The 24,055-nt window shown below is 51.0% G+C and overlaps 1 protein-coding gene and 1 long non-coding RNA gene across 4 annotated transcripts in view; both read left to right on the forward strand.

Moving 5' to 3' along the window:
• Nucleotides 1-24,055, forward strand: part of KLC4 (kinesin light chain 4) — a 59,706-nt gene that overhangs the window by 23,839 nt on the left and 11,812 nt on the right. The window contains exons 7-13 of one of the 3 annotated variants that reach the window (XM_040351714.1): nt 373-546; nt 2,033-2,132; nt 2,212-2,264; nt 3,252-3,319; nt 3,653-3,761; nt 3,942-4,076; nt 12,573-13,094. In XM_040351714.1, the coding sequence (XP_040207648.1) occupies nt 373-546; nt 2,033-2,132; nt 2,212-2,264; nt 3,252-3,319; nt 3,653-3,761; nt 3,942-4,076; nt 12,573-12,578 (645 nt within the window). In that variant the 3' untranslated portion in view covers nt 12,579-13,094. Of the gene's footprint in view, nt 1-372; nt 547-2,032; nt 2,133-2,211; nt 2,265-3,251; nt 3,320-3,652; nt 3,762-3,941; nt 4,107-12,572; nt 13,095-24,055 lie in introns of those variants that run through there. The other 2 variants (XM_040351712.1, XM_040351713.1) reach the window with 2 other exon arrangements.
• Nucleotides 14,758-15,634, forward strand: LOC120938051. The gene is made up of 2 exons (XR_005748781.1): nt 14,758-14,864; nt 15,024-15,634. It is a non-coding gene; the product is annotated as an uncharacterized LOC120938051 (long non-coding RNA).

Here is a 24,055-nt window from a genome sequence, read left to right on the forward strand (position 1 = left end):
TGTGGCGCATGCCCCGGTCGTTGGCCTTCTGCCCCCCCTGTGGGGCATGCCCCGGTCGTTGGCCTTCTGCCCCCCCTGTGGCGCATCCCCCGGTCGTTGGCCTTCTGCCCCCCCCCTGTGGCGCATGCCCCGGTCGTTGGCCTTCTGCCCCCCCTGTGGCGCATGCCCCGGTCGTTGGCCTTCTGCCCCCCCTGTGGCGCATGCCCCGGTCGTTGGCCTTCTGCCCCCCTTTGGCGCATGCCCCGGCTCTTGTCCTCCTCAGCCTGTCAGGCATGCACTGGTCTTTGGTCTCTCACCCAGCTACGTGTGCCCTGCTCTGATCAGACTCCCTCTTTCCTCCTCATGCTTAGATTGTGTTGTTTTTGCTTTCAGGTCCTCGGGAAGGATCATCCAGATGTGGCGAAACAGCTGAACAATCTTGCTCTCCTGTGTCAGAACCAGGGAAAGTACGATGAAGTGGAGTACTACTACTGCCGTGCTTTGGAGATTTACCAAGCCCGACTCGGTCCTGACGACCCAAATGTTGCCAAAACAAAGAATAACCTGGTGTGTGTTTGATGCTGGTTGTCTTTAAATGGCACCGAATGTAAAGGGATATAGGGTGTGGCTATGTTCACCTGGGGCCTAAAATACGTCCTGGTAGGTTGGGGTATGGTGGGCATGATGATATGAGGGATGCTCTTCATGAGTGAGTTTTCTTTTGCTGAATGTAGGGGAGGGGGCTCCCTTTACAGATAATGCATGGGGAGAAGGGTGCCTCCTTCCGTAGGCAATACATGGGGAGGAGGGTGCCTCCTTCCGTAGGCAATACATGGGGAGGAGGGTGCCTCCTTCCATAGGCAATACATGGGGAGGAGGGTGCCTCCTTCCGTAGGCAATACATGGGGAGGAGGGTGCCTCCTTCCATAGGCAATACATGGGGAGAAGGGTGCCTCCTTCCATAGGCAATACATGGGGAGAAGGGTGCCTCCTTCCATAGGCAATACATGGGGAGAAGGGTGCCTCCTTCCATAGGCAATACATGGGGAGAAGGGTGCCTCCTTCCATAGGCAATACATGGGGAGAAGGGTGCCTCCTTCCATAGGCAATACATGGGGAGAAGGGTGCCTCCTTCCATAGGCAATACATGGGGAGAAGGGTGCCTCCTTCCATAGGCAATACATGGGGAGAAGGGTGCCTCCTTCCATAGGCAATACATGGGGAGAAGGGTGCCTCCTTCCATAGGCAATACATGGGGAGAAGGGTGCCTCCTTCCATAGGCAATACATGGGGAGAAGGGTGCCTCCTTCCATAGGCAATACATGGGGAGAAGGGTGCCTCCTTCCATAGGCAATACATGGGGAGAAGGGTGCCTCCTTCCTAAGGCAATGCATGGGGAGAAGTGTGCCTCCTTTCATAGGCAATACATGGGGAGAAGAGTGCCTCCTTCCATAGGCAATACATGGGGAGAAGGGTGCCTCCTTCCATAGGCAATACATGGGGGAGAAGAGTGCCTCCTTCCATAGGCAATACATGGGGAGAAGAGTGCCTCCTTCCATAGGCAATACATGGGGAGAAGAGTGCCTCCTTCCATAGGCAATACATGGGGAGAAGGGTGCCTCCTTCCATAGGCAATACATGGGGAGAAGGGTGCCTCCTTCCTAAGGCAATGCATGGGGAGAAGGGTGCCTCCTTCCTAAGGCAATGCATGGGGAGAAGGGTGCCTCCTTCCTAAGGCAATGCATGGGGAGAAGGGTGCCTCCTTCCATAGGCAATACATGGCATTCTGGAATCCGCAGCCGCTGTGAGAGAACCTTCAGGTGTGTAATGTGAGGGATTCGACACTGTTGTGTTGGGATATGCTTTGTTCTATTAGTGGCGTGTGATGTGAAAGCATCCAGTGTGTTCTATTACTAGTGTTGTGTGAAGGGTTCCAATGCGTTTCCTTAGCGGTGGGTTGTGTTAAAGGGTCCTGGCGCGTTGAATGAAGGGATCCGGTATGTTGTGTTGGAATGACTTGCTTATCCTTTTATCTCTGATCTCTCTTACTCAGGCCTCCTGTTACCTGAAACAAGGGAAGTATAAGGCGGCTGAACAGTTGTACAAGGACATCCTGACACAGGCTCACGTAAAAGAGTTTGGCTCAGTGGATGGTAAGTTCTAGTCCAGTCCCTCACTGCTGATAATTCCATGTTTCCTACATGGCAATACCCCCTGTTCTCTGTCTTGCAGATGATCACAAGCCCATCTGGATGCATGCAGAGGAAAGAGAAGAGATGAGCAAGGTGAGAACTGCAGGCTCCCCGAGCCTGTCATCGGTGTGTTTAGCAATACAGGAAATCCAGATATCGGAGCCTGGCTTTCCACCTTATCTGTGACATTAGTGATCCCAGTCCTCAAAAAAGCTTTCTGGTCCCAGTGTCTGCGTTTTGGTGCACCCCCCCCCCCCCCCCCCGCCCTGTCTGCCTCTTGGTGGGGTCCCCCCCTGTGTCTGCCTGCCTCTTGGTGGGGTTCCCCCCTGTGTCTGCCTGCCTCTTGGTGGGGTTCCCCCCCTGTGTCTGCCTGCCTCTTGGTGGGGTTCCCCCCCCTGTGTCTGCCTGCCTCCTTGGTGGGGTTCCCCCCCTGTGTCTGTCTGCCTCTTGGTGGGGTTCCCCCCCTTTGTCTGCCTCTTGGTGGGGTTCCCCCCCTGTGTCTGTCTGCCTCTTGGTGGGGTTCCCCCCCTGTGTCTGCCTGCCTCTTGGTGGGGTTCCCCCCCTGTGTCTGTCTGCCTCTTGGTGGGGTTCCCCCCCTTTGTCTGCCTCTTGGTGGGGTTCCCCCCCTGTGTCTGTCTGCCTCTTGGTGGGGTTCCCCCCCTTGTCTGCCTCTTGTTGGGGTTCCCCCCCTTGTCTGCCTCTTGGTGGGGTTCCCCCCCTTGTCTGCCTCTTGGTGGGGTTCCCCCCCTTGTCTGCCTTTTGTTGGGTACCCCCACCCTCCTGTGTGCGCGCGCCACTTGCCGGTCCCCCACCCTCCTGTGTGCGCGCGGCACTTGCCGGTCCCCCACCCTCCTGTGTGCGCGCGCCACTTGCCGGTCCCCCACCCCCTCCTCCTGTGTGTGCCACTTGCCGGTCCCCCCTCCTGTGTGTGCCACTCACTTGCCGTTCCCCCCTCCTGTGTGTGCCACTCACTTGACGCCCCCCCCCCACCTGTGTGTTCCACTTGCTGCCCCGTACCTGTCTCTGAAGCTATGTTTCTGTCTGTCTCATGAACCCTTTTGTGTCTGTTTTTTTTATCAGGCCCCTCACAATGACAGTACACCGTATTCTGAATATGGGGGTTGGTACAAAGCTTGCAGAGTAAACAGGTAAGTGTCTTCTATTCAGGTCTTTGCCCCTAATGTGTAATGTAATAATAGAAATTCTAATGCCCCCAAACTTATTTATTGCATTAACCACTGCTTGGTGTTTGCTGTCTCTGTATTTTGGAATCGTAACCACTGAGCTGTCATAGCCCTTCATTGTGTGCTGCTACTACCCACTGATCCCATGAGCTTTCACAGTCCTGCTTTGTGTCCTACCCAGTGATCCTAGGCGTATTCTTATACATTTTCTTCATCTACTCTTCACCTATATAATCATAATGTTTGTAAACAATATATTTGGAATATTTTATGATCTGTATCTACATTTCCCCCCAGCCCGACAGTAAACACCACCCTTCGAAACCTCGGAGCGTTATACCGGCGCCAGGGCAAGCTGGAAGCAGCAGAGACTCTGGAAGAGTGCGCAATGCGGTCCCGCCGACAGGTGAGGGGAAACTCCTTGGTCAGGTAGCCCATTTCTTCCCCCACCATCGGAGACATCCTGAGTGGGCACAAGAGGTCCTGACTGATGGGTGGGGTGGGAGACGTCCATAATTGAGCTCCGATACGTCTGGAATGGGGAGGATGATCTGCTCCCTTCACCATGTTCCTTTTCTGTGTCTAGGGACTAGATCCTGTCAATCAAACTAAAGTTGCCCAACTTCTAAAAGATGGCGAGACCCCCGAACAACGAAGAAAAGGGCGCGAATCGGGCCGGAGTAGTGTGAAGTACGAGAGTGGCACAGAGGGGGCAGAAGAAGTGAGTATGGGAGACGTGCAGTGGAGCGGGGTAAGTACAGACCCTCATCATGACATCCAGGAGCGCAGCAAGAAGAGGGAGGGCAGTTGTGCTCCACCCCAAATACTCCACCTACAGAGCCCTCAGCAGGAAGAATATTCTATTAGGATTGCCGATTGCACACAGCTGGGCACTTCTCGTCTGCTCTCATTCCTGTTGTTTGTACTTTTCAACATAGAAATGCCTCATGGTCTGGAATATACATGTCCCATTGTTATCCACTACAGGAGAGGTCTCAAACTGGCGGCCCTCCAGCTGTTGCAAAACTACAAGTCCCATGAGGCATTGCAAGGCTGACGGTTACATGCATGACTCCCACAGGTAGTGGCATGATGGGACTTGTAGTTTTGCAACAGCTAGAGGGCTGCCAGTTTGAGACCCCCTGCACTACAGTGTTTTGCACAGCTGTGTGTTATCTGCCCTGCATGAGGGGGGTGCCGATCCTGTCTGAGAGACCAGGAAAGATCAATTGACTGTCTACAAAGTTGGGTGGAGCCCCCCTCCCTCGCTGTGTGTGTGTGTCAGGGCAGCTGGTGGTCACTTTTTATGATTGTTTCACCAAGAGCCATAATGGTCTCCTGCATGTCCCCCACCCTGTCATAACACCGCTGCCTCCTGTCTTCTGTATGCAGTGTGGATGGTGTGCTGGATTGTGGGAGTGCGCGTCCGGCCGCAGTGTGTGGCAATGCGTGTGCGGCCGCGATGTGTGGAGGAATGCGTGTCCGGCCGCGGTGTGTGGAGGAATGCGTGTCCGGCCGCGGTGTGTGGAGGAATGCGTGTCCGGCCGCGGTGTGTGGAGGATTGCGTGTCCGGCCGCGGTGTGTGGAGGATTGCGTGTCCGGCTGTGGTATGTGCAGGATTGCGTGTCCGGCCGCGGTGTGGGGAGGATTGCGTGTCCGGCTGCGGTGTGGGAAGGATTGCGTGTCCGGCCGCGGTGTGTGGAGGATTGTGTGTCGGCCCCGGTGTGAGGATGCGTGTTTGCTCTCCTAAATATAATTGTACAGTTCTGTTGTCTGTTTTATTTTGCGACAGCTTAGAAAACCGTTTATTACATAGCCTAGTCTGCGTCAGTGGTGTATTTAGGTTTTGTGCTGCCCCAGGCCTGACTAAACTTGTGCACCCCAAGTTAAATATGACACACCCCTTCCTGATTAAGGGTCCACCCTGTTATCTGTAAACCACACCCCTTCCTCTTTATGCTCCACCAACGCAGCGGCCGGTTGTGAAAGGCTTTTGCTTGCTCCAAGTAGGTTTTCTATACCTTTTGCAAGTCTATTGGAATTCAAAATCTGCATGAAGTACAGGTAAATGTAGGTCAGGAGGAGGTCGAGTGCACCCGTCGATGAATGATCACTGAAACATCTCAAACTGATGTCAGAACAAATGCCAGTGCCAAGTGATAAGACCGTTCCAGTGGTGGAAGTTCTCATATTCACCTACTAAAATACCCTTAACTGCTTGCCGACCAGCCGCCGCAGTTATACGGCGGCAGGTCGGCTCTGCTGGACGAGAGCACGTAGCTATACGTCCTCTCTCCCAGCAGCCAATAGGGGCCCGCGCCTGACTCCGCGCGCGTGCCCGATCGGTCACGATCACCGCCAGGCACCCGCGTTCGCTCGTTACAGAGCGGGGACCAGGAGCTGTGTCTGTAAACACACAGCTCCCGGTCCTGTCAGGGGAGAAATGCATACAGTGTATGAACAGAAGATCAGTCATTTCCCCTAGTGAATCCACCCCCCCTACAGTTAGAACACACCCAGGGAACATACTTAACCCCTTCCCCGTCCCCTAGTGTTAACCCCTTCCCTGCCAGTGGCATTTTTATAGTAATCAATGCATTTTTATTGCACTGATCGCTATAAAAATGTGTCAAAAGTGTCCACCATAATGTCGCAGTACCGGAAAAAAAATCTCTGATCGCCGCCAGTACTAGTAAAAAAAAAAATATTAATAAAAATGCCATAAAAATACCCCCTATTTTGTAAACGCTATAACTTTTGCGCAAACCAATCAATAAACGCTTATTGCGATTTTTTTTTTTTTTTTTACGAAGAATATGTAGAAGAATACGTATAGGGCCCAAACTGAGGGAAAAAAATGTATATATATATTGTTGGGGGATATTTATTATGGTAAAAAATATTCTTTTTTTTTTTTTTTTCAAAATTTCGCTCTTTTTGTTTATAGCGCAAAAACTAAAAACCGCAGAGGTGATCAAATACCACCAAAAGAAAGCTCTATTTGTGGGAAAAGAAGGACGCCAATTTTGTTTGGGAGTCACGTCGCACGACCGCGCAATTGTCAGTTAAAGCGACGCAGTGCCGAATCGCAAAAAGTGCTCTGGTCCTTGACCAGCAATATGGTCCGGGGCTTAAGTGGTTAAATAACGCATTGGGCCAGCAGATAGGGTTAGGCCCCCCTGCAAAGTGTCCCCTTAGGCCTGGGCTTTGTTGGCCTAGGCCAAGATACAGCATTGGGTGGAGGACATATGTGCAGTGGGTGGGTTCTGGTTCCCCACAGGTTGAAGATTTGTGTGCAGGGGAGGATTCTGATCCCCATTGATAGAGGACATATGTGCATGGGAGGGTTCCGATCCCCCATAGGTGGAGGACATATGTGCAGGTTGAGGGTTCTGGTTCCCCATAGATGGAAGATTTGTGTGCAGGGGAGGATTCTGTTCTTCCCCCATCGATGGAGGACATGTGTGCATGGGAGGTATCCCACACCCCACCCCCCAATAGGTAGAGGACATATTTGCATGGGAGGGTTTTGATGCCCCATAGGTGGAGAATTTGTGTGCAGGGGTGGGTTACGATCCCCCCCCCCCCATAGGTGGAGGACATATGTGCATGGGAGGGTTCTGATCCACCATAGGTGGAGAATTTGTGTGTGGGGGGGGGGGGTCCGATCCCCAATAGGTGGAGGACACGTGCATGGGAAGGATCTGACAGCCCTTGGGGGGAGCACATATGTGCATGGGAAGGATCTAACACCCCATAGGTGGAGGACATATGTGCATGGGAAGGATCTAACACCCCATAGGTGGAGGACATATGTGCATGGGAGGGTTCTGATCCACCATAGATGGAGAATTTCTGTGAAGGAGGGGGGGGGGGGTTCAAATCCCCAATAGGTGGAGGACACATGTGCATGGGAAGGATCTGACAGCCCTTGGGGGGAGCACATATGTGCCTGGGAGGGTTCTGATCCACCATAGGTGGAGAATTTGTGTGAAGGAGGGGGGGGGGGGGGTTCCGATTCCCCAATAGGTGGAGGACACATGTGCATGGGAAGCATCTGACAGCCCTTGGGGGGAGCACATATGTGCATGGGAGGGTTCTGATCCCCCATAGGTGGAGCACATATGTGCATGGGAGGGTTCTGATCCCCCATAGGTGGAGCACATATGTGCATGGGAGGGTTCTGATCCACCATAGATGGAGAATTTCTGTGAAGGAGGGGGGGGGGGTTCAAATCCCCAATAGGTGGAGGACACATGTGCATGGGAAGGATCTGACAGCCCTTGGGGGGAGCACATATGTGCCTGGGAGGGTTCTGATCCACCATAGGTGGAGAATTTGTGTGAAGGAGGGGGGGGGGGGGGTTCCGATTCCCCAATAGGTGGAGGACACATGTGCATGGGAAGCATCTGACAGCCCTTGGGGGGAGCACATATGTGCATGGGAGGGTTCTGATCCCCCATAGGTGGAGCACATATGTGCATGGGAGGGTTCTGATCCCCCATAGGTGGAGCACATATGTGCATGGGAGGGTTCTGATCCCCCATAGGTGGAGAACATATGTGCAGGGAAGGATGGTTCTGCTCCCCTCTAAGTGGATGTGTGTCGATGATGGTTCTGATCCTCCATAGGTGGAGGACGTATGTGTGGGGGGAGGGTTCTGACTCTCCCATAAGGGGAGGAGCGCTGCTCTCTATTAATCCTGTATAATAAGTTTAGTGTGTGGGTGGACAGTGTGGATGAATAAGAGAAGTGCCTGCCGTGGACACTTGAGCGAGCTAGGCTGAGATACCCTCTAATGTTTAGGGTGCAGACAGTGAACCATAAAGGTGTGTTCAATGAATGATGTGTTATCCGTGTTGGCTGCATTTTTCTGTTTTAGGTAAATAGATGCTTCTTCTGCAATCCTTAGACTGGAAACACTTAACATTTCCTTGAACCTGTTTACTTGTAATGGCAACCCTCTCCCCTCCCCCTCCCTAATCCTATATAACCTCCAGCTTTGTGTCCTACCTGCACTGCCTGTATTGCCACCGTACCCTTTCCTGTCCTCAAACATTCACCACACCACAGTCTATACCAATCCCCCCCTCTAAGTTGTCCCCCGTCCTTGCTTTTCTCGTCCTTTTAATCTCCTCCCAAATGATGCATCTGCCGTTCCCGTATGTAGCATGTTTTTTTTTTTCTTTTCTAACACCCTATGTGATATGCTGTCCATGATCTGTGCCCCCCCCCCCCCCCCCCTTCCTTTTTTATTTTGGACCTTGTGTTCCTGACGTGTGGTGTGTCTCTCGTCCTGTGCTCATGGATGTTTTGGTTCGCTCCTGGACTTGTGATGGTGGGCTGTATACTCAGCTCCTCTATAATAATGGGGTCCTCCTTTTATGTCCTGCTTGGCTGTCTCTGCTCTCCTTTTTATTCTGTCCTCTCGGGTGGGGGTATGTGGTAAGACTAACGACCCAGTTCCCCTGTAGTCCCACACAACAAGATACGGGACATTTCAATTATCTGGGAGAAGCCTGCTTTGGGTGATGGATTTTACCGTAAAAACATCCTTGTGGGCTGGAATGTGATGCTTAGAGTTTGGTAGGTTATCCCCTGTTCCAACCTATGGCCTGGCGCTGTATTGCCTTGCCGCCCTCCTAGGACTGTGGGTGTCCCTTCGCATGCGTCGCTAAAAAAAACAACAGAGGGTGCAACGGCCTAGCTCATTACCTTCATAAACACTATTAGCTAGATTCAGGTAGGGGCGCGCAACTGTAAGGCGGCGTAGCGTAGCTTATTTACGCTACGCCGCCTTAAGTCAGAGAGGCAAGTACTGTATTCTCAAAGTACTTGCCTCCTAACTTATGGCGGCGTATCGGAAAATGCGGCGGGCGCAAACGCGCCTAATTCAAAATAGGCTGAAGGGGGCGTGTTTTATGATAATTTGCTTTGACTTGACGTTTTTTTGGAACGGCGCATGCGCCGTCCGCCTAAATTTCCCAGTGTGCATTGCGGCTAAGTACGCCGCACGGTCCTATTGATTTCGACGTGGACGTAAATCCCTATTTACGGACGACTTACGGAAACGATGTAAAAATTTCAAAGCGGGAACGGCGGCCATACTTTAACATTACTATTCCAACTATTTGATGGAATAACTATACGCCTGAAAATGCCTTGCGTAAACGGCGTATCTGTACTGCGTCGGCCGGGCGTACGCTCGCGAATAGGCGCATCTAGTGATTTACATATTCTACGCCGACCGCAATGGAAGCGCCACCTAGCGGCCAGCCTAAATATTGCACCCTAAGATAGGATGGCGCAAGCCATCGTATGTTAGATAGGTTTAAGTGTATCTCTGTTTGAGAATACACTTAAACTTAGATCGGCGCAGATTCCGAGTTAGGTCAGCGTATCTACTGATACGCCGACCTAACTCTACCTGAATCTAGCTATATATTGATACATAAAAGCAAATGCGTAGTGTCAATAGGCATATTAAATAATCAAGATGTGACTTCGCCAGTTTTCCAATGCTAGACTTTTAGTATGGGAAGACCCTTCGGCATCCAATATGGGAAACATGTTTCGAGGGGCAGCTCCTCTTCTTCAGAGCCCATTGAAGAAGAGAGACTGCCCACTCAAAACATGTTGGCCATATTGGATGCTGAATGTAGTCTGTTTGCCTTTAGTAAATCCACCCCATCATGTCGATGGACATACCAAAGAATCAAGATGTGACCAACAGATTTCCAACGCTAGACTTGTAGCATGGGAAGACCCTTCAGCAATCCAGTATGAGAAACGTGTTTCGAGGGGCAGCTCCTCTGAAGAAGGGAGACTACCCATTCGAAACACGTTAGTCATATTGGACGCTGAAGGGTCCTACCGCGCTACAAGTCTAGCATTGGAAATCTGGCGATGGTCACATCTTGATTAGTTGATATGCCTATCGTCATGATGGGGTGTATTTACTAAAGGCAAACAGACTGTACCTTCAGCATCCAATATGGCCAACATGTTTCGAGCGGGAAGTCTTCCTTCTTCAAAAGGCTCAGAAGAAGAGGAGCTGCCCCTCGAAACACGTTTCCCATATTGGACACTGAAGGGTCTTCCTATATGTCTATGGACACTATGGGGTGGATTTACTAAAAGCAAACAGACTGTGAACTTTGCAAGTGTAGTTGCTCCAGAGCTTGGTAAATGAGATGAAGCTTCACAAGCTTTACAAAGTGTACCCAATCACATGCAAGGAAACATTTTTAAACATTTTTGCTTGCACATGATTGGATGAGGGTAAGCAGAGCTCCCCCTCATTTCACAAAGCTTTGTAGCAACTGCACTTGTAGAGTGCACAATCTATTTGACTTTAGTAAATTGACACCTGTGTGTTTGTGAATATATCATTTGCTTTTATCATTTTTTAGAGGGCTGGTGCGCCCTCTGTCTATTGTTTTATTTTTTTAGTGCTAGGTGTTAGATATTGGATTGAGGGCCTCAAACTCTTGCCCTTTTGAAAAGAATGGGCAACGCTTTCAAACCACCTCAAAAGCTTAAAAAGCGACGCAACATGGGCATCTTTAACCCCTTTTTTGGGGTTAAAAGCGCCCCTCTAGTGGCCAAAAAAGCACCGCCAAAGCAGCTGCAGCCCCAATGTGAAAGGGGTCTTAGTATAAATTGTATTCCTTGAACACAGCAAGACCTCCTGGCATGTTAGAAAAATGGCTCCCTCCTTGCCTTGCATAAATACGTAATCATAGGTCCACTGTTGGTAGACTATCCTCCACTCGGGCCCCTTTCATGCGGGGCGGCATCGGTGGTAAAGCACTGCTATTTCTAGCGGCGCTTTACCGACAATTTCGCAGCAGTAGGCGGGAAAAGGGTTAAAAACCACTGCCAAGCGCCTCTGCATAGGCGCTTTGCCGGTGGTATAGCCGCGATGCCCTATTGTTTTCAATGGGCAGGAGCGGTATACACACACGGCACCTTCACCGCTCCAAAGATGCTGCTAGCAGGACTTTTTTTACCGTCCTGCTAGCGCACCGCTTCCGTGTGAAAGCCCTCGAGGCTTTCACACTGGAGACACAACAGCGGCTGTTTCAGGTCGTTTTGCAGGCACTATTTCTCTTTCGTTCATGGACGGACACAGCATCCTTTGACAGTAGGGTTATGCACCTTCCTTCCAGGAGAGTTTATCTCCTGAAGGAAGCGGATATAACCCTAAGGTCAAAGGCTGCTGTGTCCGTCCATAAACTCAGAGAAATGGATTTTACGGTGAGTACAAAAATCCTATTTTCTCTTCCGTTCATGGACGGACACAGCAGCCTTTGACCTTAGGGTTATATCCGCTTCCTTCAGGAGATAAACTCTCCTGGAAGGAAGGTGCATAACCCTACTGTCAAAGGATGCTGTGTCCGTCCATGAACGAAAGAGAAATGGATTTTACGGTGAGTACAAAAATCCTATTTTTTTAGCCCAATAGCGCCTGCGAAACGAACCAGCGTGAAAGGGGTCTTAGGGCTCTTTTACACAGGGCGGCTCCGCTGAACCGGCGGATGACAGGTCTATCTCTTCACACTGTGCAGGGACCGACCTGTCGGAGCGCCATTCTCCCCTATGGGGGATCGGATGACAACGAACCGTAGAGTCCATTGTCACCTGATCCAATCCGCCAGATGAATGGAAAATCTGGTTTTCCTGTGTCACACTTTGGCGGGTCGGATGTCTGCGGGCATGTCACCGCTGACATCTGTGGCTCCATAGAGGAGCACGGAGCGCCCGTTCAGGTCCGCCTAAAAAACTGGCACTGAATGGATGAGTAGCAGGAAAGCTGCAGTGACTGTAAGCTTTCCTATCGCCATTGGTGTTTTTTGCTACTAGTCTCTAGCTTCGGGTTGCAGTAGCGGTACGCAGCAAGCTCCTGCAGCTGAATAAATGAGTAGTCGAGGCAGCCGGTGGTGAGGGTAAAATACGGAATAGTGCCCCATACCTAACCCACAGGCCATAGTTTGAGGACACCCATATTAGACTAGGTCATTAAGGGGGTGACTATGTTGCATTAGCGTCTATAGGTAGAACCTTCTCCCATGACAATGGCCGCATGCCCCCAATTCTCCTGGGATCCACCTATCTGTTGCTCTTGCTCCTCCTTTCACTGGGTTTGGGGTTTCCTCTGGCACGGTTGCTGTAAGTTGTGTTTTTTTTTTTTTTCTTTTATTTCTGTGCTTTTTAGGCTTAATTATCCCACCATCGGAAAATAAGTACCCCTGACCCATCCCCAGCAAAGGGGCTGCAGTCATTGGCTTAAAGGACAGAACAAGACCCTGCCTCCCCACACTTCCAATCACTGCAAGATACAATCCACTACATAAGAGGCATTGTTACCCTTCCATACCATCATGATCCAGATGACATGGACAAAGGCCCCCCGTGGATGTTACCTACCCACCTGAAATGTTCATCCTCTACATTTTCAAACTGTTGACCTTCCTGTGTCTTCTCTAAGCACTGCCATCCTGCACTCCTTAGATTTTGTCTTGGGCCTCCTGAGAACATTGCACCATTCTTCACCATTTCTTGTTGAGAAGTTCAGACTGTCATGTCATCTAACCTTTTGTTTCCCAGACCTCCTATGTAATCCCTTTTTCAGAGACTCCCTCCACATCACACCATTCTGTCCCTGTCCCCTTCTGAATGCCCCGCCACACTGTCCCCTTCTGAATGCCCCGCCACACTGTCCCCTTCTGAATGCCCCCGTCCCCTTCTGAATGCCCCCGTCCCCTTCTGAATGCCCCCGTCCCCTTCTGAATGCCCCGTCCCCTTCTGAATGCCCCCGTCCCCTTCTGAATGCCCCCGTCACACTGTCCCCTTCTGAATGCTCCCGTCACACTGTCCCCTTCTGAATGCCCCCGTCACACTGTCCCCTTCTGAATGCCCCCGTCACACTGTCCCCTTCTGAATGCTCCCGTCCCCTTCTGAATGCCCCCGTCACACTGTCCCCTTCTGAATGCTCCCGTCACACTGCCCCCTTCTGAATGCTCCCGTCACACTGCCCCCTTCTGAAATCACCTAAACACCCCTTAGAATTAACCCAACCCCCCCCCCCCCCCGATCCTCTCTCGCTCTCTCTCTTCTTCTGTCTTCTTTCCTCCTATAGCACCCCGCTTTCCTTCTGTCACTTCACCCTTGTCCAATATGGATCCTGTCTGGTGAACTCTTATTTGGTGGGACTTATCACACTTTACAATGCCCCATATTGGGTCCTGTCCTTGGCTTTTGCTCTTTCAAATGCCTCTCCAAAAATGTGAGAGCAAAGTAATCGGCTGATGAAGTGGCAGTGCTTGTGTCTTACATGATGTGCCTAAAACTTGCCAAACTAGTGAGCGTTGTCTTCCTTCAAAACTGCAGCATGTTGAGCTTTCTTGGAGATTAAAGGAGATCTAAACCCAAGTACGAAATATATTGCAGCTTACCGGTCATAAGATGTGGTGGTTGTATTGGCTTTTTTCCTTTTTTGGCCTAAGAACGTTTTGGGTAAGTACAGAAAATACATGTCACTCCTCCCGAAAATGCAATGTCATTGCTACTTCCAGTGAATTTAAAAGAAATCTTAAAGAGTTAGTAAAGGAATTTTTTTTCCTTTAAAATATCAAACATGTCATACTTGCCTCCACTGTGCAGTTAGTTTTGCACAGAGTGGCCCCGATCCACATCATCTGGGGTCCCTCGGCGGCTGTCTCTGGTCCTCCCCGCAAGTACTGACCACAGTCATGCGAGAGCTCGCATCGTGGTGAGTAATTGCGGGCGCGCTCCCGTGATACAGTGAGCGGCCATAGCCGGCCCCGCCCCTCGGCGCGCCGCGTCACTGGATGTGATTGACAGCAGCGCCAGCCAATGGCTGTGCTGCTCTCAATCCATCCGCTCTAGCCAATCAGCGGCCAGGCTGAGCGGCGAGAAGGATCTCGGGACTTTCGAGGGGTCAGGTAAGTAAAACGGGGGCGGGGGGGGGGCTTGCCAGCATCATCATCAGATGTTTTTTCACCTTAATACATAGATTGCATTAAGGTGAAAAAATATTTTACTTTACATCTCCTTTTAAAGCGAAGGTCCACACAAAAAGTGAACCTACGCTTTTCGGAAACCCCCCCCCTCCGGTGTCACATTTGGCACCTTTCAGGAGGGAGGGGTGTGCAGATACCTGTATAATTACAGGTATTTTCACCCACTTCTGGGAATAGGCTCCCACGGGAGTCACGGGAGCCGCTAGTGACTGCACGATCATCTTCACTAATGGCACGCTCAGTGCGCCTGCGCCGCTGTCTATGGCGCGCATGCCCCGTAGACATTGGTGCCTTTTTTTTGGAAAATATCTCCTTAACCGTGTAGGTTAAGGAGATATTTCTTGGATCAACAGGTAAGCCTTAATCTAGGCTTACCTGTAGGTTAAAGTGGTCTGTAAGGGTTTACAACCACGTTTTAAAGTGGATGTAAACCAACTGTCATCAATTTTAAATCATTCACATAGGTCAGGGATATGCAATTAGCGGTCCTCCAGCTGTTGCCAAACTACAAGTCCCATCATGCCTCTGGGTTTCATGCTTGATGCTGTCAGTCTCGCTATGCCTCATGGGACTTGTAGTTTGGCAACAGCTGGAGGTCCGCTAATTGCATATCCCTGACATAGGTGATATCTATAAGGCGGCGGCTATACATGCCTCCTGCATATATCCTTATATTTTAAAACTCACCCCCTGAGCTGACAGTACCCCTGCAATATTGCCGAATGTGCGGGCGTTTATTTTATTTTTTTAGCGCTCGTGGGTGGAGTTGTGACGTCAGAGGACTCCTCCGCCCACCGCTACATTTCCCTGGCCAGCCAGCGTTGTGAGGACGAGCCTCGTGCCTGGTGAGACTGGCCTGCATGTACAGGAGTGACAGGGCATGTTCTTTGAAGAAGCAGAGCGCGCTCATGTTACTCCTGCGCATGTGCAGAACAGTAGGCACGAGATGGTTTATCGAGAAGCAGAGAGGCATAGAAGCAGAAAGGTAGAGAAGTAGGCAAGCAGAGAAGCAAAACCATTGTAAAGTATATTAAAAAAAAATGCCTGTCTTAGGTTCGTGCACGAGATATGTAAATCACATGTCACTCACAGCAGGGGGGAAGGTGGTCTGGTTTTATCGAACTGAAAAAACATAAGAGGATTGCTCAGAGCTGGATTAACTCTTTGTGGCAAGACTGGGCACAAATGATCTGAAATCCCATACTCTATATTGCGCAAGCAAATAAAATAAAATGTTCAGGTTTACATCCACTTTTAAACATTATTATCTGTTTTATGAGGCATTTTCTGTGACCTACCCAGAAGGCAACTCCTCCTACCTAATGTGATGGAGAAGACAAGCGTTAGGCTTGTTTGTAAGCCCATATCAGGAGAGCAGCTTAGGGTGACAATCATGGCTCCCTTCCTAGCAGGGCTGGACTGGGACAAAAATTTGGCCCTGGACTTCATCCAGACCGGCCCACTTTAATTCAATAAAATGCTGCCCCCACCCCCTCGAAAAATCACGCCCACCAAAAGGTCCCTACATCCATTATTGTATATCAGGAGAGGGTGAGAGAGAGAGGGAGGGTTGAGGGAAAGGGGGTGAGAGAGGGGGGTGAGTGTAAGAAAAAGAGAGTCAGTGTAAAAGAGAAGGGGTGAGTGTAGGACCCCTTTTTACACTGAGGCATTTTTTAGGCGCTTTTGGGCTAAAAATAGCGCCTGTAAAGCGACTGAAAAATGCTTCCGCTGCAGTCCCAGTGTGAAAGCCTGAGTGCTTTCACACTGGGGCGCTGCCAGGGCATTAAAAAAAAGTCCTCCAAGCAGCATCTCTGTTTTAAAAAACAGCCCACTGAGCCATCGGCCCACCGGGAAACTCCCTGTAGTCCCTATGGCCAGTCCATCCCTGCTTCCTAGATACGGTACAGTGAGTGAGCGTTGTCACCCTAGGACAGGAAGATGTGTTACTGGCAGAAACACTAGATGAAGGTAAAAAATGGAAAACAAATGCAGCCACTACATCTAAGGAATGCTAAGCAGCAATATATTACATTTTTGTTTTGGCTTTAGATACACTTTAAAGTTGTCTATGCATCAGTCATTTTGTTTCTCCACTTGTCTGCCCCATGGTATCCGGTGCTTCTGAAACCCAGCCAGTCATTTATGTCCTTCATGTTCACCAACTTGCTGATTTCCTTCCCTACTTCGCAGTGCCAAATGTGTCATCCTTATGCCAATTGTTTAAAGTATATGAATGTTTCCTCTTCCCCTTTATTTTGCTGGTCTGTCTGCAGTTATGCTTGGTGGGTATGCCCTTTCCCCTCCCCCACCATATGTGGCACCATTTGTCTCCTGTGTACCACAATCAATAATAACTGTCTCATTGTTCCCGTGATACTGAGTACAAGGCATTCCTGCTGTCTTAAGTTGGTCATACACTAGTAGATATTCCTACAAAAATTCTCAGTATATTTTATGACTCTATGAATGTCATTCAAAAGTACTTCAACATATTTTGTGTTGCTATGAACATTTAATTTTGGAATAAATGGACTTTCCAGAACAAAAACCATATTCACGGTTAGAAATGTGCTCATTCCATCCTGCTCCTTCAAATTTTCTCATCCTTGCAGTCGAAAACAAATGTCCACTTGGCCCCACTAATGATTAGAAAGTCAAACGAACATATTTAAAACTAAAAATGTTGTATGAAATTCTGCTAGTATATGACCATGTCTCTGTTGCATACAAATGCGCTTTTTTTTTTTTGGATATCCATTGGTGACCCCATCCCTTTCAAGAGAACCCCCAAATCTGTTAATTTTTGTGTCCAATAGGGTAGTCCCTGCAACATGGATTCCAACTCTGTTGTTCCCTTACAGTAATGCACCCCATCTTCTCCATTCTGTGCCCCCTTGGTGGGTCCCATCTTCTGGTAATTAGTCCTAGCTTCTTGTCCCTTCCTAATGAGTAGCTTGTCCTCTTTCCCTCCCTCCGGTGATGAGCCCCATTTCCCTCCCTCCCTCCCTCCCGTGATGAGCCCCATTTCCCTCCCTCCCTCCCGTGATGAGCCCCATTTCCCTCCCTCCTGTGATGAGCCCCATTTCCCTCCCTCCCTCCCTCCCTCCCGTGATGAGCCCCATTTCCCTCCCTCCCTCCCGTGATGAGCCCCATTTCCCTCCCTCCTGTGATGAGCCCCATTTCCCTCCCTCCCTCCTGTGATGAGCCCCATTTCCCTCCCTCCCTCTCGTGATGAGCCCCATTTCCCTCCCTCCCTCTCGTGATGAGCCCCATTTCCCTCCCTCCCTCTCGTGATGAGCCCCATTTCCCTCCCTCCCGTGATGAGCCCCATTTCCCTCCCTCCCTCCCGTGATGAGCCCCATTTCCCTCCCTCCCTCCCGTGATGAGCCCCATTTCCCTCCCTCCCTCCCGTGCTGAGCCCCACTTCCCTCCCTCCCTCCCGTGATGAGCCCCATTTCCCTCCCTCCCTCCCGTGATGAGCCCCATTTCCCTCCCTCCCTCCCGTGATGAGCCCCATTTCCCTCCCTCCCTCCCGTGATGAGCCCCATTTCCCTCCCTCCCTCCGGTGATGAGCCCCATTTCCCTCCCTCCCTCCGGTGATGAGCCCCATTTCCCTCCCTCCCTCCGGTGATGAGCCCCATTTCCCTCCCTCCCTCCGGTGATGAGCCCCTTTTCCCTCCCTCCCTCCGGTGATGAGCCCCATTTCCCTCCCTCCCTCCGGTGATGAGCCCCATTTCCCTCCCTCCCTCCGGTGATGAGCCCCATTTCCCTCCCTCCCCTCCGGTGATGAGCCCCATTTCCCTCCCTCCCTCCCGTGATGAGCCCCATTTCCCTCCCTCCCTCCGGTGATGAGCCCCATTTCCCTCCCTCTCTCTCTCGCCTCCGGTGATGAGCCCCTTCTCTCTCTCTCGCGCGCGCGCGCTCTCTCTCCCCCCCCCGTGATGAGCCCGGTCTCCCTCCGTCTCTGCGGTGATGATCCCCACCATTAAGCTTTTCCCACCATCTGCACCCAGCTCCTCCTGCCACCTTCTTGTGTTGCCTCTTTCAGTTGTATTTTGTCTATTTGTCGTCATGGTTTTACTGCCTTTTGTGTTCTAATGCTCTCTGCCCAACCTATGTACTCTTCTGTGCATTAATCAGGTCTCAATGAATTGCAATATTTATGTTATGGGAATTAAGTATTTAAGTTATTAGTGGTCTGTTTTCAAATTCATGGTAATTTTGGAGTTAATTTGCATAATTAAACTGCTTTAATATTTGGTGTCCTTTCCTGATGTGAGATGCCAGTATAATGCAAGGGGGGTAAGATAAGTATGTTTGCTGTATGAATGAGGAACCTGGACATTTGTCCATATGTTGTGTTAATTTCGGTTTCTGCGGGACCCCATTTTTGTTCAGTGGTAATTGGTGAAATGATTGTGAAATGAACAGAGGAGGTGGGTCTCTTATCGTGAATTCAGTGGAGAGGGAGAAGGCACCATCATTGTGAGTTTAGCAAGAAGGGTGACACCTTGGTGTGAGTCCAGTGGAAGGGAGTTGTATCATTGAGTGAAGAGGGTTCCCACTGTTATGAGTTCAGTACAAAGGGTTCCTAATACCGTGGGTTTGGTGGAGGGTGGGGGGCACATTGTTGTGAGTTCAGTGAAGGGCCCCCCCCTTCACTGAACTCACAAAAATGTACCATTTTTGTGAGTTTGGTAGCGGGAGGTTCCCGTTGTTATGACCTCAGTGGAGGGGAGTCCCATTGTGAATCCAGTGGAAAGGGTGCCATCATTGTGACACCAGTGTATGGCGTCACCCCACCATTTTAGAGTTTAGTGAGTTTAGATGAGGGAGAGGGCCCCATTATTGTGAATTTAGTTGAGGGGGTCCTTATTATTGTGTAAGTTTAGTGGGGGGGGGGGGGGGTCATACTCTTTCATAAGTTTTGGATCTGTAACCATTTGGAGTTGACATTCTTTCAGCCGATTGTTATATTTTTCAAAGAACTAGTGAGCGGTTTTTGTGAAGAGTCAACAAGTGCAAATTATTGTTTGAGTGTACTTGTTGAGACTGAACAGTTGGTGTATGACCAAATACCTTTGGAACATCCTCTACTGTCACCATTGACAGCTTGTATGAATTCTGGCACAAATCTACAGTTTTCTGTGTGAAAAATGCCATGATAATGTAATCATAACACGCAAGAGACCTCGCATGCCAGAATGTCCATGGATTTATAAAGAAACCATAAAGTCATCCCTTTCAAGCCAGAGAAGTTTGTTATCCACTGTAGTGAGCTTTAACTTAAACTTTGTGAATCGTACTTTAAGGGGCACAGTGTAAGGTATTGCAACTACATTGGGTTATCCTGCTGTCTACAGGATATTGGACACTAGCAAATAAAGCTCTAAGGACAACCTAGAATAACTCCCATCTCTCATGCTCCTCCAAGAATGGCTTCCGTCTGTCTGGGTCTGTCTGAAATGCCTCCAGCCATGGTCGCAGGATGGGTAAGTAGTATCCCCTTGCCTCGGCAGGGTGCATTCCTGGGGAGGTCGACTGAGGGTCCGCCCTGCTTTCCTCTCTCCCTTCCTCTCCCTCCTTCCCCATTCTGGGTGGCGGCTGTGAGGTGGGGGGTCCACCTGAGGGGGGGGTCAGTTACTACCGGGTGGGCTGTGCTGCTGTGGGGTGCAGTTATTTTTTTATCGTGCTGTTATGCTGGACAGTGTCTGCTGTGTGTTTCTAGTGCTTTAAACACGTGTATGGCCGCCATTTTAGCGGTGACGCGGCTCTTTCTGTCGGCGGCCATTTTCCTGTAGCCCGCATGCTGTTTTTTCTGCATGTCGGCAGCCATCTTGGAAAAGTCTTGGCCACTAGTGTCTGGAATAGCGGCGCAAAGCCACAGCATTCTTCCTGAGGGACAGCACAGCACGGACAGCGCTCTCAGCTCTGCACACCAGTACAGCCTGTTTTTGGGTGGTGAGTCCCCTGGGGGATGCCCTGCTCTCTGTGACAGCCAGGAGGCTGACCGCTGGGTTCCGTTTTTTTCTGCAGTACTAAGGTGGCATATACAGGTGGGTCAGCATGGAGTCATGCAGGAATTAACCCTTAGTGCCCCTGCTGCCTCGATGGATGCCATGACGGCAGTCCTGGAGGCGTTTGTTGCCAGGATTGAAGCGGCAAGTGGCCAGAAAGGGGGTAAAAAGCGCCCCCCTCCCTGCGCCTGCTTCTGGGGATGTCTCTGGCACGGAATCAGGCCCTGCTATGGCATCTGGCTCTGGTTCTGTCATGTCAGATGATGCAGACTTGGCCCACACGGACAGTGAGGATGACTCTGCTTCATGGTCTAAGCATAAGGAATTTGTTGGAGCTCGTGTCACTGCGGTGCGAGACACTCAAAAACTTGAGGATTTGGCGGAGGCATCAGACATGCCGGTCCCTTTTGGGTTCTGCAAGCCACCCCGCACCGCGAAAGTGTTTCCTTGTGTTCCATATCTGGACAAACTGTTATACAAGGAATGGGAACTGCCACAAAGTTTTTGCAGTGCCAAAATACTGCAGGAAAACGTTTCCAGGGTACCAAGACGTCCACTGAAGGGCAAAAGCACATCTGGTTCCGCAAGCCCAACAAGCCTGCGGACAAGCCTGCCTCCGCATGAAGGTCTGCCCCCGCCCACATCTCGGCTGGGGGGCCAGCTTCGCGAATTCGCGGCTCGGTGGAGGTGTCTTCTTTCCGACCGTTAGGTTTGCAAAGTAGTTTCCTCTGGGTACAAGATAGAATTTCTCTCTTGTCCACCAAACAGATTTTTTCCCTCCAACCTCCGGCTTCCTCCGGGTCGCCTGAAGGATCTGTCAGGGGCTGTCCAGGATCTGCTGGTCAGGGAAGTAATTGTGCCGGTTCCTTCAACGGAATGGTTTCAGGGGTTTTACTCCAATCTGTTTGTAGTCCCCAAGAAGGATGGGGTCCGTCCAATCCTGGACCTCAAGGCTCTCAATTGCTTTGTCAAAGTGCAAAGATTCAGGATGGAGTCGATTCGCTCAGTAATAGCAGCGCTCCATCAGGGGGATTTCCTAGCGTTCTTGGATATCAAGGACGCGTACTTGCATATCCCAATATGCGCAAAACACCAGAGGTTTCTGCGCTTTGCGGTCGGGGAGAACCACTTTCAATTTGTGGCCCTCCCGTTCGGCCTGGCCTCAGCACCGTGGGTTTTCACCAAGGTGCTCGCCCCGATTCTGGCCCTGCTACGGCAGCGCGGGATCGCTATCGTGGGATACCTGGACGACCTTCTGTGAGCTTCCTCAAGCTCAGAATTAGAAGAGGACGTGTCCATCACCTGTCAGACTCTCCGAGAATTCGGTTGGCTGCTGAATATCCAGAAGTCAGTACTGGTACCGTCTCAGCGGCTGGAATATCTGGGGTTGGTCCTGGATTCCTCAGAGGCGAGAGTTTTTCTCTCAACTGAAAAACTACAGACACTGCAATCTGCAGTGCAGCAGTTGGCGACCCAGAAATGGGCGTCGCTTTGCTTTTGCATGAGAGTGCTCGGTCTGATGGTGGCCTCTTTCGAGGCAGTTCCGTATGCCCAATTCCACATTTGAGTGTTGCAGAAAGAGATTCTGTCTCATTGGAACAAACTTCCTTCGTCTCTGGATTACCAGATTCTGGTGAGTCGACTGGTCAAGTCCTCCCTGGTGTGGTGGCTGACATCCCTGGTACTTCGGACCGGAAAATCGTTTCTGCCGTGTCATTGGATAGTGATCACGACGGACACCAGCCTCTCCGGCTGGGGGGTGTCTGGGGTGTCCAGTCAGCCCAGGGGCGCTGGACTCAGGAGTCCCGCCTTCCGATCAATGTACTGGAGCTCCGAGCGATCAAGTTGTGTCTCTCCAAGTGGTCTCTGGGTCTGCAAGGATGACCGGTCAGGATCCAGTCCGACAACGCCATGGCCGTTGCATACGTCAATCATCAGGGGGGCACACGAAGCTCGGCTGCAGCGACGGAAGTCGCGCACATCCTCCGGTGGGCCGAAAGTTACGTTCCAGCTCTGTCGGCGGTGTACATTCCGGGAGTGCTGAACTGGCAAGCCGATTACCTAAGTCGCCAAAAGCTAGACCAAGGAGAATGGTTGCTACACCCGGAAGTGTTTCAGAGCCTGTGTCAAAAATGGGGCACTCCAGATGTGGACCTTCTAGCGTCCCGTCTCAATCGGAAGGTGTTACGATTCGTGACCAGATCGAGGGACCCGTGGGCGGACGCGTCAGACGCGTTGGTGGCGCCTTGGGGTCACTATCGCCTAATATACGCCTTCCCTCCTCTGCAGCTTCTTTCTTGCCTGCTGCGCAGGGTGGAAGCCGAGGGGATACCAACAATCCTGATCGCTCTGGATTGGCCGCGCCATCCCTGGTACGCGGACCTGGTGCGTCTGGTGGCAGACGTCCCTTGGCGTCTACCCCTGAGAGAAAATCTTCTGTCGCAGGATCCGATCTTTCACCCTGCTTTACAGTTGCTGGCTTTAACGGCGTGGCTGTTGAGAGCCAGGTGTTAAAGGACCGAGGTCTGTCGGGCTCGGTGATCTCTACCATGCTACGAGCACGGAAGTCCACTTCACGAAAGATTTACCATCCTACGTGGAAGGCCTACATTTCTGTGTGAAGAGATGAAATGGCACCCCCGTACATACGTGATGTCCCGGATTCTGCTGGTTTTACAGCGTGGAGTGGATCAGGCTCTTGCCTTGAGTACGGTTAAGAGTCAGATCTCGGCTCTAGCTGTCTACTTTCAGCGACCCTTGGCGGCGCACTCCTTGGTGCGTACCTTTGTGCAGGGGGTCCGGCATGTGGCCCTTCCTGTGCGTCCTCCACTGCCTCCATGGGACTTGAATTTAGTTCTTTCAGTGCTCCAAGAAGCTCCGTTTGAGGACATTCGGAAGATTTCTTTGTTGACTCTGTCCCAGAAGGTGGTTTTTCTGGTGGCAATTACTTCGGTCAGACGGGTATCTGAACTGGCGGCCTTGTCTTGCAAGGCTCCTTACTTGGTCATCCATGAGGATAAAGTGGTGCTGCGGCCGCAGCAATCGTTCCTTCCAAAGGTTGTTTCGGCTTTTCACATTAATGAGGACATCGTTTTGCCATCCTTATGTCCTCGGCCGAAAAACTCGAGGGAGGCCACTTTGCATTACTTGGACGTGGTTCGGGCCCTACGGGTGTACTTGTCTGCTACGGCTCCATTTCGAAAGTCGGACTCACTGTTCGTGCCGGTGACTGGTCCTAAAGAAAGGTCTGGCAGTCTCGTCGGCCACCATTTCTAGGTGGATCAGACAGGTCGTGCTCCAGGCCTATGCCCTAAAGGGGCGGGCGCCTCCCTTTCAGGTTACGGCGCATTCAACCAGGGCGATGGGTGCCTCTTGGGCTTTCCGCCATCAAGCGTCTGTCTTACAGGTATGTAAGGCGGCGACCTGGTCGTCAATCCACACCTTCTCAAAATTTTACAAGGTGGATGTGAGTGCATCTTCGGATGCCTTTTTTGGCCGCAAGGTTTTGCAGGCAGCAGTTTAAGGTTGAAGTTCCTCCGTTGAGGAACTCTGGTTTGTTTGGGGTGAAGCTTGGTTTGCTGTGTTATTTTTTTTTTTTTTCCCACCCCTCGAAACTTTTTGACACTGCTTGGGGACGT

The sequence above is a fragment of the Rana temporaria genome, chromosome 4, assembly GCF_905171775.1.
Source record: "Rana temporaria chromosome 4, aRanTem1.1, whole genome shotgun sequence".
NCBI lineage: Eukaryota > Metazoa > Chordata > Amphibia > Anura > Ranidae > Rana > Rana temporaria.